The sequence below is a fragment of the Mesoplodon densirostris genome, chromosome 16 (genome assembly GCF_025265405.1).
Source record: "Mesoplodon densirostris isolate mMesDen1 chromosome 16, mMesDen1 primary haplotype, whole genome shotgun sequence".
NCBI classification, from domain to species: domain Eukaryota; kingdom Metazoa; phylum Chordata; class Mammalia; order Artiodactyla; family Ziphiidae; genus Mesoplodon; species Mesoplodon densirostris.
In genome coordinates this window covers 3828756-3841118 of record NC_082676.1, presented here as the reverse complement: position 1 = coordinate 3841118, position 12363 = coordinate 3828756, and the positions used below count along the sequence as shown (strand labels likewise).

Sequence of the window (12363 nt, the reverse complement as noted above, 5' to 3'; positions counted from 1 at the left end):
TTAGCTTATACTAGTGATACTGATACAGTGGAAGTTCCCATAAGGTTATATGGGAAAAGAAGAGTAGAAGTGAATAATACTGCTAATAAAAATGGCTGAATTCATTGAATACTTTCTTGGTCAGATACTACTATAAGTACTAAGTGTATAACCATCTCATTTAATCTTCACAACAAACATATGAGGTAGATATTATTAGTATTCTTGTTTTACAGCTAAGGAAACTGAGGCGAGTAAGGTTAAATAACTTGTCCAACATTAGAACAGGAAGAGGGGGACCTGTTATTCAAATCCAAATAGTGTGACTCCCTGCGCACAACCCTCACCCTATCTTTCATTTCCTTAGCAGGTAAACTAAACGTGAACTCATTCAATCCAATGTGTCCTGAACACCTGTAAGGTGCCAGGCACTGCACTACAAAAATACCTCTTCTGTCATTGTCAAAAGTGATAAAAATTTATACTACCTAGCCTTCCATGACCATTCTTGAGATTAAATAACTGCAGAAAGAACATCCTTACAATATGTTAATTATAAAAGAAGATGATTTATGTTTGCTATATATTTTTATTCCAGTATGTGTACGAAGGAGGTAGCTCAAGTAATATTTATACCTAGATTTTTATTGTTCCTTAAATACCAAAATTTATAATATATATGCAATTCTGAAATACAGTAAACCAATTTTAGACAAAGTTATTAATTAATATTAATTAAATAAAAATGTATTCTTTCCTCTAAAAAGTACAAAGCAAAATAAGACCAGTGGAGGATTATTTCAGCCTACCATTGTGTGCTCTTCCTTGAACTCTATTTCTTTATCATTAAATGGTTGTATTTTGCATTGTTTACCTTCTTTTGTCTCCAAGCATGCCATTTACAAGGTTGAGAAATATCCTGCAATCCTAATTTTTAAAAAAGAGAGAGCTTTTAAAAAACAGAGTAATTTAAAAAAACTTTTTAATTTGTTATTTTTACACTACTTACTGTTTCAAATTCAGAGTTTTTAATTCCTTTAAATGCATTAGCAATAAAATCCATTGAAAACCAATGACACGCCAGTTCTTGCCTTTGTTTTTCTGTGGTCATTCTACATAAAGCTTCTATGATAGCCGCTTGTAAGTCATAATCTTAAAAAAAAATTAATGTATTATTTGAAATTATGAAAATTAAAGTTTATAAAAGTCAATACATTTCATAAGTTGTTAGAACAAGCAAGAGTAATAAGGAACGTAGTGTAATTTACTCATCTTTTGTCATTTTCTTCATAGAGATTAGAAACATCTCATCATTACAGGCATGAATATAGCCCAAATAACAAAATAAGTTTACTAATAGAAGGAGTAAAAAAATATTTTTAAGGATATTTAAAAGAAACTCCTAAATGTTCAAAGATTCCTCCATTCCATTATTAGAGCTGTGAATTGCAAAATAACTCATACAAAAGTCTATAAATCACAGGTAATCTTTGTTTTCCTTTTGCATATCATGATATTTAAAGTTATTTTAAAGTACTTTAAACCAGTGGTTTGTTCTATATGTAAATCACTACATCAAAATTTTCTCATATGGAAAGAAAATTTGAGCTCTTTTAATAGAAACATTGTTTACAAACAAATCTATCAATCCCAAGAATATTAAACCTCCTAATTTCATAAAATACATTTAAGAAATTTCTTCACAAAAGGAATCCAAATCTACTTGAAAATTAAGTTATTCAAAAACCTACCACTAGGCACAAATTATATTTGACAACTCCTGTTATCACACTTATTTTTTTAGTTTAGTTTATAATTCCCTCACATAATTTTACTACATTATAATGTTAATATTATTTTGACTAATTAGATATTATAGTCTATTAATAAATTTGGAGTAATTTCAAATATGAACATTTTGAAAAAAACAGACTTACCTCCGGCATCTAAAATCCTTTCTCCCATACTACTCCTGTGAATCAAAACAACAGGTTATATATACTAGACAAGTATCAATTAACTAGAAAGCTCATATGTTTGGGGGAAAAAAACTTCACCAAAATTTACAATTGATTAGTATCACAGACTTTGGCAGAAAACATATATATAAATTATATTAGAAACCTACAAGAGTTTATCAGTTTTAATTATTAAGGCAACTCATGGTTGCCTTATTTGCCTTATAAAACATCCTTTAAATTCTTGACTTGAACCACTAATTAAAGAAATATACAAATGTACAAATTATTACATGAGAATGACCATTTCTTGGTTAGAGAGTATTTTCCTGGCATCTTGAGGCATTTTGTCCAGCATAGCATTCATTTTTTTTAGAGTCTAGAAAAGAAAAATACATAATCCATTAACTTTATATATTCAGTGAAACATTAAGTACTTAGATATATATTATAGGTATATAAACTTAGAAGCCTATTTTTTCTTAATCACAGCATTTTATGCAGGGAAATAAGGGTGGAGGAAAGAATATAAAGTATAAAATAGTGACTATAAGAAAACATAAAACGCAGGATATCAAAAATAGAATATACCATGATCCCTGTACTTAAAGAAGGTATACTCTTTGCAGTATGACATATGTTTATTATTACTCTAAGAACTAAAGCAAAAAATATTACCCTATTAATATTTGTTTTTATGACTACACACATGTACACACACATATATATATATTAATACAGGTTATTTTTAGCATTTAAATACTTAGGAACTACTAATATCTACATGGCATAGTTTATTTTCATATGAGCTATATATGTATACATAAACCCACATGCTTATGAATTTTCAATACATATTTAGGTAATATTGGGTTGGCCAAAAGGTGTGTTTGGCGTTTTTTTTCCATAAGATGGCTCTAGTAGCGCTTAGTTGTCTTTAACTTCATTCGGAACAATTTTGTTAGACTGTATTGTGACAGCTGTCATATCAGCGTGCATTTAAAAAGAACTTACCAAAATTGGTGAATTTTTGTGTAGCCATTTTAATATTGAAGATGGAAGAAAAAAGCAACATTTTTGGCATATTATGCTTTATTATTTCAAGAAAGGTAAACACGCAACTGAAGCGCAAAAAAAAGATTTGTGCAGTGTATGGAGAAGGTGTTGTGACTGATGAAACATGTCAAAAGTGGTTTGCGAAGTTTCATGCTGGAGATTTCTCCCTGGATGATGCTCCACGGTTGGGTAGACCAGTTTAAGTTGACAGCGATCAAATCAAGACATTAACTGAGAACAATCAATGTTGTACCACGTGGGAGATAGCTGACATACTCAAAATATACAAATCAAGTGTTGAAAATCATTTGCACCAGCTTGGTTATGTTAATCGCTTTGATGTTTGTGTTCCACATAAGTTAAGCGAAGAAAACCTTCTTGACCGTATTTCCACATGCAGTTCTCTACTGAAACATAACGGAAACGTTCTGTTTTTAAAACAAATTGTGACGGGCGATGGAAAGTGGATACTGTACAATAATGTGGAACGGAAGAGACACTGAGGCAAGAGAAATGAACCACCACCAACCACACCAAAGGCCGGTCTTCATCCAAAGAAGGTGATGTTGTATATATGGTGGGATTGGAAGGGAGTCCTCTATTATGAGCTTCTTCCGGAAAACCAAACGATTAATTCCAACAAGTACTGCTCCCAATTAGACCAACTGAAAGCGGCACTCGACCAAAAGCGTCCAGAATTAGTCAACAGAAAACGCATAATCTTCCATCAGGATAACACAAGACCACATGTTTCTTTGATGACCAGGCAAAAACTCTTACAGCTTGGCTGGGAAGTTCTGATTCATCCGCCATATTCATCAGACATAGCATCTTCGGATTTCCATTTATTTCAGTCTTTACAAAATTCTCTTAATGGAAAAAATGTCAATTCCCTGGAAGACTGTAAAAGGTACCTAGAACAGTTCTTTGCTCAAAAAGGTAAAAAGTTTTGGAAGATGGAATTATCAAGTTGCCTGAAAAATGGCAGAAAGTAGTGGAACAAAATGGTGAATATGTTGTTCAATAAAGTTCTTGGTGAAAATGTAAAATGTGTTTTTAACTTAAAAACCAAAGGAACTTTTTGGCCAACACAATATATTTCATCGTGTCAGACAATGAATTAAGACAACAGAGATACACTACATGATAATTTAGTGCCAAGATAAAATAATTATTGAATTTGATAAATTGCTACCAAATTGTCTTCACCTTCTCTTTAAGTTTTCAAAGAAAATCTAAAAAATGACTTTACCTCCTGCCGAATACAAATATTCACTCTTGAGTCAATAACCAGGGCACAAATTCGAGGTATGAAACTTTCCACTACTTGCCTTTTACCTGAATAAAAATAAATTATTGACAAATGTGTATTTTAAACTCTTTTCAATGACAATCTTATACGTGTTAATGGAAATCAGACATACTAATTCAGTTCAGAAGGCGGCCCATGGACTGGCCTGGGCACCAGGAAGCATGAAATTCAGTCCTGGTTCTGCCATTAACTAGCTATGTAACTTCAAAAAAACACCATTCAAACAAATGTGACTGATTTTAACTCTGGCAAAGGAATAAGCCCAGATCCAGCTTCTCCTTTGAGGCACTTAAAGCAGTATGACTTTTTTGGATAAATAAATACAGTCCAAAACTGGAAACGTCTAATTTGAGGTTTTTATGAAAACTGGCCTCAGTAATTTATAGTCATACTTCTAAAATTCCGTAACGGCCATTAACACCTCCGGACTTCATGAAGATCTAAATATCTTGACCTATTTCTAAAATTTGACACTATTCTCTCAAAAGACAAGGCTTTATTAATACTAAGTATATTAAGAGGAATTTGCTACATGCTAATTTATGATGCAGAGTTCTAAAATAATTTTAAATAATGGCAACGCTGCAACAGAAAATGCACTTTACAAAGTGACTACGTTAAAAGAAAAAAAAATCACTGAATTACTTGAAAAGATAAAGTGATTTACTTAAAAAAAACCAGTTGGATCACTTCATAATCACTGGTGCTTTAGGACTGTTTTCTCCCTTAAAAACTTAAGAATTTAGACTAGATTGTTATGTTAATTGCAAAGAAACCAATGAAAAGGTAGTATTAACTACTACTGAAATAAATAGCAATTGATATTTTTAAACGTTTTGGCAGCAATTAGCTGTTCCTTTATTTATAAACAATTCACCAGCCCCAATTACCAATCCTAGGTAATTCTTCCTCAGCCAACACAGAGATAAAATAACTTGAGTTTATTGTTTGACATAAGGCACTGCCAAGCACAAGTGAAATGATGAGTTGTAACATGTTCTATACTCTCCGTGTACTACTGAAAATTTTGTTTCATTAGATCAAGGACAAATTATGGCCCACAAACCAAATCCAACTCACTGTCCCTTTTTGTATGGCTGTATTCATCAGCAGGTACTCTGTGGAAATATGTGAATCTATCATGATTTACTGAACCAGTAGTCTCAGGTGAATTTCATTCATTCTTATGAACTTAGCCATCATTAGCCACCACTAAATGAATGGCTTTGGTAATTAGCTTGGGCTGCAGAGTTGATAGTGTTTCTTAATGAATTCAACACCAAAGTCCAAGGCAAAATTAGTGCGTATATGAGAAACTTATACTTCAGTAAAGTTATTTCAATGAAACAAAGGTCATCTGAATCACAAGTAATGTCCAGCTGCTTTATACATCTCCTAGGCTGTCAAAAGCTGAGACAAGAAATGACATCTCCATTTCCAACAACAAATTTATAGGGGATATATTTTTTCCAAGCTCCAACTACAGATCCAGCAGCATTTCTGGACGTTGATGTAGGTGCAAAGGAAATTTCCCTAATTTCAAAATTTCAAAATTCATTTTAACTCTGCAACTGAGGAGCTTCTACCTAACCTTCGACTAAACGTGATTAATCTGCAATGTAATGGCATTCTAAAAAGCAAATATTAAGAAAAAAGTCTAATATAATTCTGTAAATGCTTTCCAAGTGATGAATATGCTCAATTAAAAATCATGCTCATGAACTGGTATCAGTATTTGGCATTATCTGCATGAAAAGACGTTTTCTAATGTAATATACACAAAATTTCACTACAGATAAGCATGAACAAATGAATATTTGCAATTAATTTTTTTTTTTTTTTGCGGTATGCGGGCCTCCCACTGTTGTGGCCTCCCCCGTTGCGGAGCACAGGCTCCGGACGCGCAGGCTCCGGACGCGCAGGCTCAGCGGCCATGGCCCACGGGCCCAGCCGCTCTGCGGCATATGGGATCCTCCCAGACCGGGGCACGAACCCGTATCCCCTGCATCGGCAGGCGGACTCCCAACCACTTGCGCCACCAGGGAGGCCCTGCAATTAATTTTTATAACAGCAAACACTAACTCTGAACCTTAAGAGAAACGTCATCTTCTCAAAAAAGAGTGCTATTCTCATTAGTAGACCTGTATTACAAAAACACTGTAGTCAATTATTGTTATATTTTGAGTTGCATCAATAAAACATTTGTGGAAATTTGTTTTCTTTCTTGTTAAGTAAGTACCTACATAATACCATCAATTTTTTTCCTGGCCCACAAAGCCTAAAATATTTACTATCTGACCCTTTACAGAAAAAAATCTGTCGATCCCTGAATTAGGTAATGAATTCCTAATATTAGAACAATACTAAAAGAATTGCAAGATTATACCAAAACTCTAACAGCAAATGATTGTTCCAGTAGAAATAAAATGTTTATTATACCTTCATCATCGATGTCACGTATGACCTGAAAGTGAATAATATTTAATTTAAAACTTACTATCTTATATTATAAACCATTACAAATAGTATTAAAATAACAGGTTACATATGAACTCACCACATAATTATTTAACTTTTATGTATTAACTAATTAATCAGGATAAATGCACTAACCAACCTGTTAGTGACTTTTAGTCTCAGGGCATATAGAACACAAATTGTTTTTAAATAAACACATGCTTTATAACATCAGTGAATCAATATGATTGTTACCATCAAAATATCAAATAAGTCTTCTATCATATTTATAACAGCTTCATCTTTTGAATTTCCTTGACTCAGAATAATCTCCTTGGATTTTTCAAACCAGGCAACCATGTAGAAAAAGAAATGTATATACATTAGTTACTTTGACTTCAATTTTAATAATTTTAAGAATGTACTCATACAAACAGTAAACCTAAGAACAAAGAAACATTAAAAATAAAAATTCCAGTATTGTATCAAAATAAGTTTATGCTCTTAAACACCTTCATTGTTTTTGCTTTTTAGTAACTCACTATATGTTCCCATTTTTTAGATGGGAATGGATGAAGTTAATCCAATTCCAAGAAGAAAATCTTTACTTCCCCCTTCAAATTCTTAGTTCATGCACATTCATATTCATAGATAAAGAATAAATTATCATTACACATTAGATTATTGTGGCATTTTTACTATTTGAAATATTTTGGTATTATTTTATTTTTATTAACTCAGACATTTGAGTACACACTATGTTTTAGGCACTGTTCTTGGTGCTCGGTATACAACAATGAACAAAACAGACAAAAATCAATATCCTACATTCTAAAATGGGAAATAGATAATAATAAACGATATAAAAAGTAAAGTAAATTAAGTTAGATAGTGGTTAAGATGAGCTAAAAAGAAAATAAAGCAAGTAAAGGCCTTAGGGAGTCTTGTGACCTTAAATTCACACAATTATCAAGGACCTTGTATACAGTTCCCTTGTGATCTTTATTTTTCTAACATATACCACAGGTTATAAAAATATTTTATCTCAAAGTTTTATATACAGTTCCCAAATTTATTTTCCAAGTTTGAACCATTTAATTAGAAAACACACCTTTAATCATATTTCCCTCAAAGAAATATGTTACATATTCTATACTCATCTTTTGGACTAGTCCTTGTTTTATCATAGTTAGAAGTCCAGCTTGCCCCAATATACTGATATTTTTGCCACATCTTCCAAAAGAAACCAAAATGGTTGAAACAGTTTGGATATCCTTTTTATTCAGCTCCTGAAATGCAAATTATACATTTAAACATCTGTAAATACAAAACAGAATGGAATTGGCATTGTGCTAGGAGCGTTATAATCCTCACAAATCCTGAGTGTTAGTCATTATCATAATCATAATCTCCATATTGCAAAGGACAAAAGTGTGGTTTAAAAAAGCCAACCTGGGGCTTCCCTGGTGGCGCAGTGGTTGAGAGTCTGCCTGCCAATGCAGGGGACACAGGTTCGTGCCCCGGTCCGGGAGGATCCCACATGGCGCGGAGCGGCTAGGCCCGCAAGCCATGGCCGCTGAGCCTGCACGTCCGGAGCCTGTGCTCCACAATGGGAGAGGCCACAACAGTGAGAGGCCCGCGTACTGCAAAAAAAAAAAAAAGGCAACCTGCTTACAGGCACTCAGCCAGTGAATGACAAACTCAGTAAAAAATTGCAGACGTGTATAAACTCAAGAAACCTTAGACTTATGATGCAATGAATCAGTTACCTTCCATTCTAAAAACCTTATGTATTTAACTAAGGGATCCAAGAAAAATTTTTTTTTTTTTGCGGTAGGCGGGCCTCTCCCGTTGCGGAGCACAGGCTCCGGACACGCAGGCTCAGTGGCCATGGCTCATGGGCCTAGCCGCTCCACAGCATGTGGGATCTTCCCGGACCAGGGCACAAACCCGTGTCCCCTGCATCAGCAGGTGGACTCTCAACCACTGCGCCATCAGGGAAGCCCTATACAAGAAATTTTTGGGCCTCTCACTGTTGTGGCCTCTCCCATTGCGGAGCACAGGCTCCGGACACGCAAGCTCAGCGGCCATGGCTCACGGGCCCAGCCGCTCCCGCGGCATGTGGGTTCCTCCCAGACCGGGGCACGAACCCGTGTCCCCTGCATCGGCAGGCGGACTCTCAACCACTGCGCCACCAGGGAAGCCCCCGATGTGAGAAACTTTTACTCACTCTTCTAGATTCATAACAAACATCAAATTCTAGTGGAGATTGTCAATAATTACTTTTTTCTCACATATAAAAATACTTTATACATGATAAATCAAGTACAAGGTTTTCGATGATTTTTATTTGTTTTTGTTTTATTTTTTGCAAGCACCAAGCACTGTCCACACACCATGAATATGCTGATAGGCTTTTAAAAAATAGTTCAAGTTGTTTCAACTTCAAACAGGTAAGCTATTTTTCCCGTTTAGATAACAGTTAATAATGGTAACACTATGTAAACACAGATTTTAAATATATTATTTAGAAAACAACAATCCAACATGTTATTTGGGACTCCTCAAACAAACACACACAAAAAGCAAGTGGTGAAACAAGCATTTATTTAGATAGTTAAAAGTGAGCTTGCCAAAGCCTTTTTTTTTTTTTTTTTTTTCTGGTACGCAGGCCTCTCACTGTCGTGGCCTCTCTCGTTGCGGAGCACAGGCTCCGGACACACAGGCTCAGCAGCCATGGCTCATGGGCCCAGCCGCTCCGTGGCATGTGGGATCTTCCCAGACCGGGGCACGAACCCGCGTCCCCTGCATCGGCAGGCGGACTCTCAACCACTGTGCCACCTGGGAAGCCCGCCAAAGCCTTTTTATTCATTCCTTCCAACGGAGTATCTCTTCCTAAAAAGTAGAGTGGTATCTAATAACTGTAACACTCATTCAACAAAAATGAATATTTACCCTGCACATAAGGTCATCCAACTTGTGGAAAAACTGTTTGCTGCATTTAATCTCCACATCTTCACAAATATCAATTTGTAAAAGTGTTTTCAAAGGTTTGAAATCATTTTTTCTTAAAGCATAATCAATGCATTTTTCCAACTGCTGAAATATAGAAAATGGCAAATATATTGAATCAAAACCCAAATAAGTCACCTTAGTCACCTTATGAAATCAAGTAATTTAGGAATTGTTTTCACATTTGAAAATTCTCAAAAGAGCTTATATAATATCAATTCACTTATTTAAAAAAACTGTCCACTATTAAATTCAGAGTAACAGAATTAGAGATTAAGTTTTTTGATAATAATAAGCTCTATACAGGAAAAATATATTTTACTAATTTTCCACTTCATATTTCTTACTGGAAAGTCATCATTATGCTAAACTCAACAAAAACCTGTTAATGAAGGAAAAATCAACTTTATAGTAACTAATACTTAATACCATGGATAAAACCCTAACATATCAACTTCTTCATGAAGTTTAAATAGTTAAAAAAAAATTGCATAAAGACAGGTTTTAGAAACTATACCAACCAATATAACTTAAGCATTACATGTACATATAACTTATTATTTATTATATTCTATATTTATAAGCTTTACAAAACTGCCATCCCTGCTATTAAAGTACACCTCCATTAATAAGGAATTTTCATACATTAATATGATTCGCCTAAATGCAAGTATCTCACAATTTTAAGCCTTGATATAAAAGTATCCAGCCATAAATGATACATAGATCAGTGTATGATTCATTTCTATGTAAGAGGTATATATAAATCATCTTTAGTACGTTATATTCTTAATAAAGCTTTTGGAAACAAATCTATTGAAAAAATAAAAGGATAACATTTTAATTTCAATTATTTGACTCTTGACCATTTCATAAAAACAAGTAAGCTTTGTCTTTCCTAAAAAGATGGCATTTAATACCTATAAATAAACAAAAAGTGATTTTAGGAATTAAAATAAAAGACTTCCTTTTGGTCTAGGACTACATACCTGGAGATCTGGTCTTATTGGCATTTTGACTTAATTTTAAAACAGGTGGACAAAACAAACACCTACAAAAGAAAGCATATACTTTCTGAATCTTACAATCTATTTTATATGTTTACAGTTTAAAAATCTTAACACACATAAATAAGCATTGCTGCTTATACCAAAGGCAATAAATGTTGTTTCTTCAAGTTCCTCACTGCTTATGAAATTACTCATTTGAATCTGTCCAAAGAAGTTTCTGGAGGAAAGAATGAAGATCATTTATTCAAGCTTTCCCTTTTTATAAATGACTTAAATAAATGTCAAAGTCCTGCCAAAAGGTCACAAAACTAGTCACTGAAAGAATATAAATGTGAACCTCCCTCATCAGAGATCCCAACTTTGTTCCAACTTTGGGAACAAGAAGAAAAATAATCTTGAATTAATGCCTAAATGAAATTTAAACTAGTAATACAATATTTAAGAAGGGAAGTATATGCAAGTATACTGTCAAAGAACAGGATATGTAAGAATATACAAATATGCAATGAAAGGAGGAAAAGATAACCTAAACACATTTTTCCCTTCAAAAGAGAATGGAAATAGGAAACAGCAGGGTTACATTAAGCACCATCTTAACAAAAGCATCTAACATTTGCAAATGCAATTTGGAGGTTTGGAGGTTAGTCCTATAAAGGAAAAGAAATAAAACAATCTTTTCTAGACATCATAACTAGAACAATTTTAAAATAATCTGTACTATGAAGAGCTTTGTAATAGAACCTCAGGAAATCCAACATAGAGGGGAAATTAATTACTTAATCCAGGAGGAATACAGGACTGTATATCTTGAAGGCAACAAGAGGCACTAGGTCAGTCTACTTTCTTGCAGACATGCCAGTAGAGATATTTAAAGTGCCAATGAGGACATACATAAGAGACATACAAAAGGGATGAGCAAAAAAAATATCCTGCATTTCCAAAGATTAACTCCAGGGGGAAAAAATCTGATCCACAGAGAAACACTGAATCCACACACATAGGGAGCCAAGTATAAAGATGCTTCTGCAGCATCGTTCTGAGTGAGAAAATTCAAAAGTACCTAGATGGGAGCTAGGAATGGGAGGGAGGGAAAGGAATGAATAAATAAAATGTGGCATATGCTAATCAATTCTGTAAAGATAACAGTTAGATAAAATGAACCAGAATTTCAGATATTGGCAGCCAAACAGTTTTAGTGATTAAAAAACATGTTGCCAGATGACAAATACAGCATAATGCCACTTATATGCAAAAAGAAACTGTATTATTTATGATTATACCTCTAGGTGCACATAAGTATACACATATTTGTGTGCATGCATGCACCTGTGTGTGTGTGTGTAGAGTGACATTCACCTACACCACTCAGGACACTGACACAGCTATCTGTCAGCTTATTGGGGAGGAAGAGTAGAGAGTTGCACAGAACCATAATCAGCTATTTGGCAATGGGAAACTTCAGTTTTATTTGTAATTTATACTTACTTAACCTTTCTAAAAGTAAATTCATACTAAAATGCAGGTAGGTGGGGTCCAAAACTTGGGATCAGTAAAATGTGGGTTTGGGTTATTGTGAGGG

The 12363-nt window shown here is 34.0% G+C and overlaps 1 protein-coding gene across 1 annotated transcript in view; it reads right to left on the bottom strand.

Annotated features, from left to right (window-relative positions):
• Positions 1–10787, bottom strand: part of SYCP2 (synaptonemal complex protein 2) — a 59891-nt gene extending 49104 nt beyond the window's left edge. Inside the window, 10 exon segments of the mRNA XM_060077935.1 lie at positions 854–906; positions 989–1131; positions 1917–1951; positions 2231–2316; positions 4246–4331; positions 6745–6769; positions 7018–7122; positions 7923–8051; positions 9718–9861; positions 10764–10787. Of these exon segments, the coding sequence (XP_059933918.1) occupies positions 854–906; positions 989–1131; positions 1917–1951; positions 2231–2316; positions 4246–4331; positions 6745–6769; positions 7018–7122; positions 7923–8051; positions 9718–9861; positions 10764–10787 (830 nt within the window).
• Between the last annotated feature and the right edge of the window lie 1576 nt (positions 10788–12363).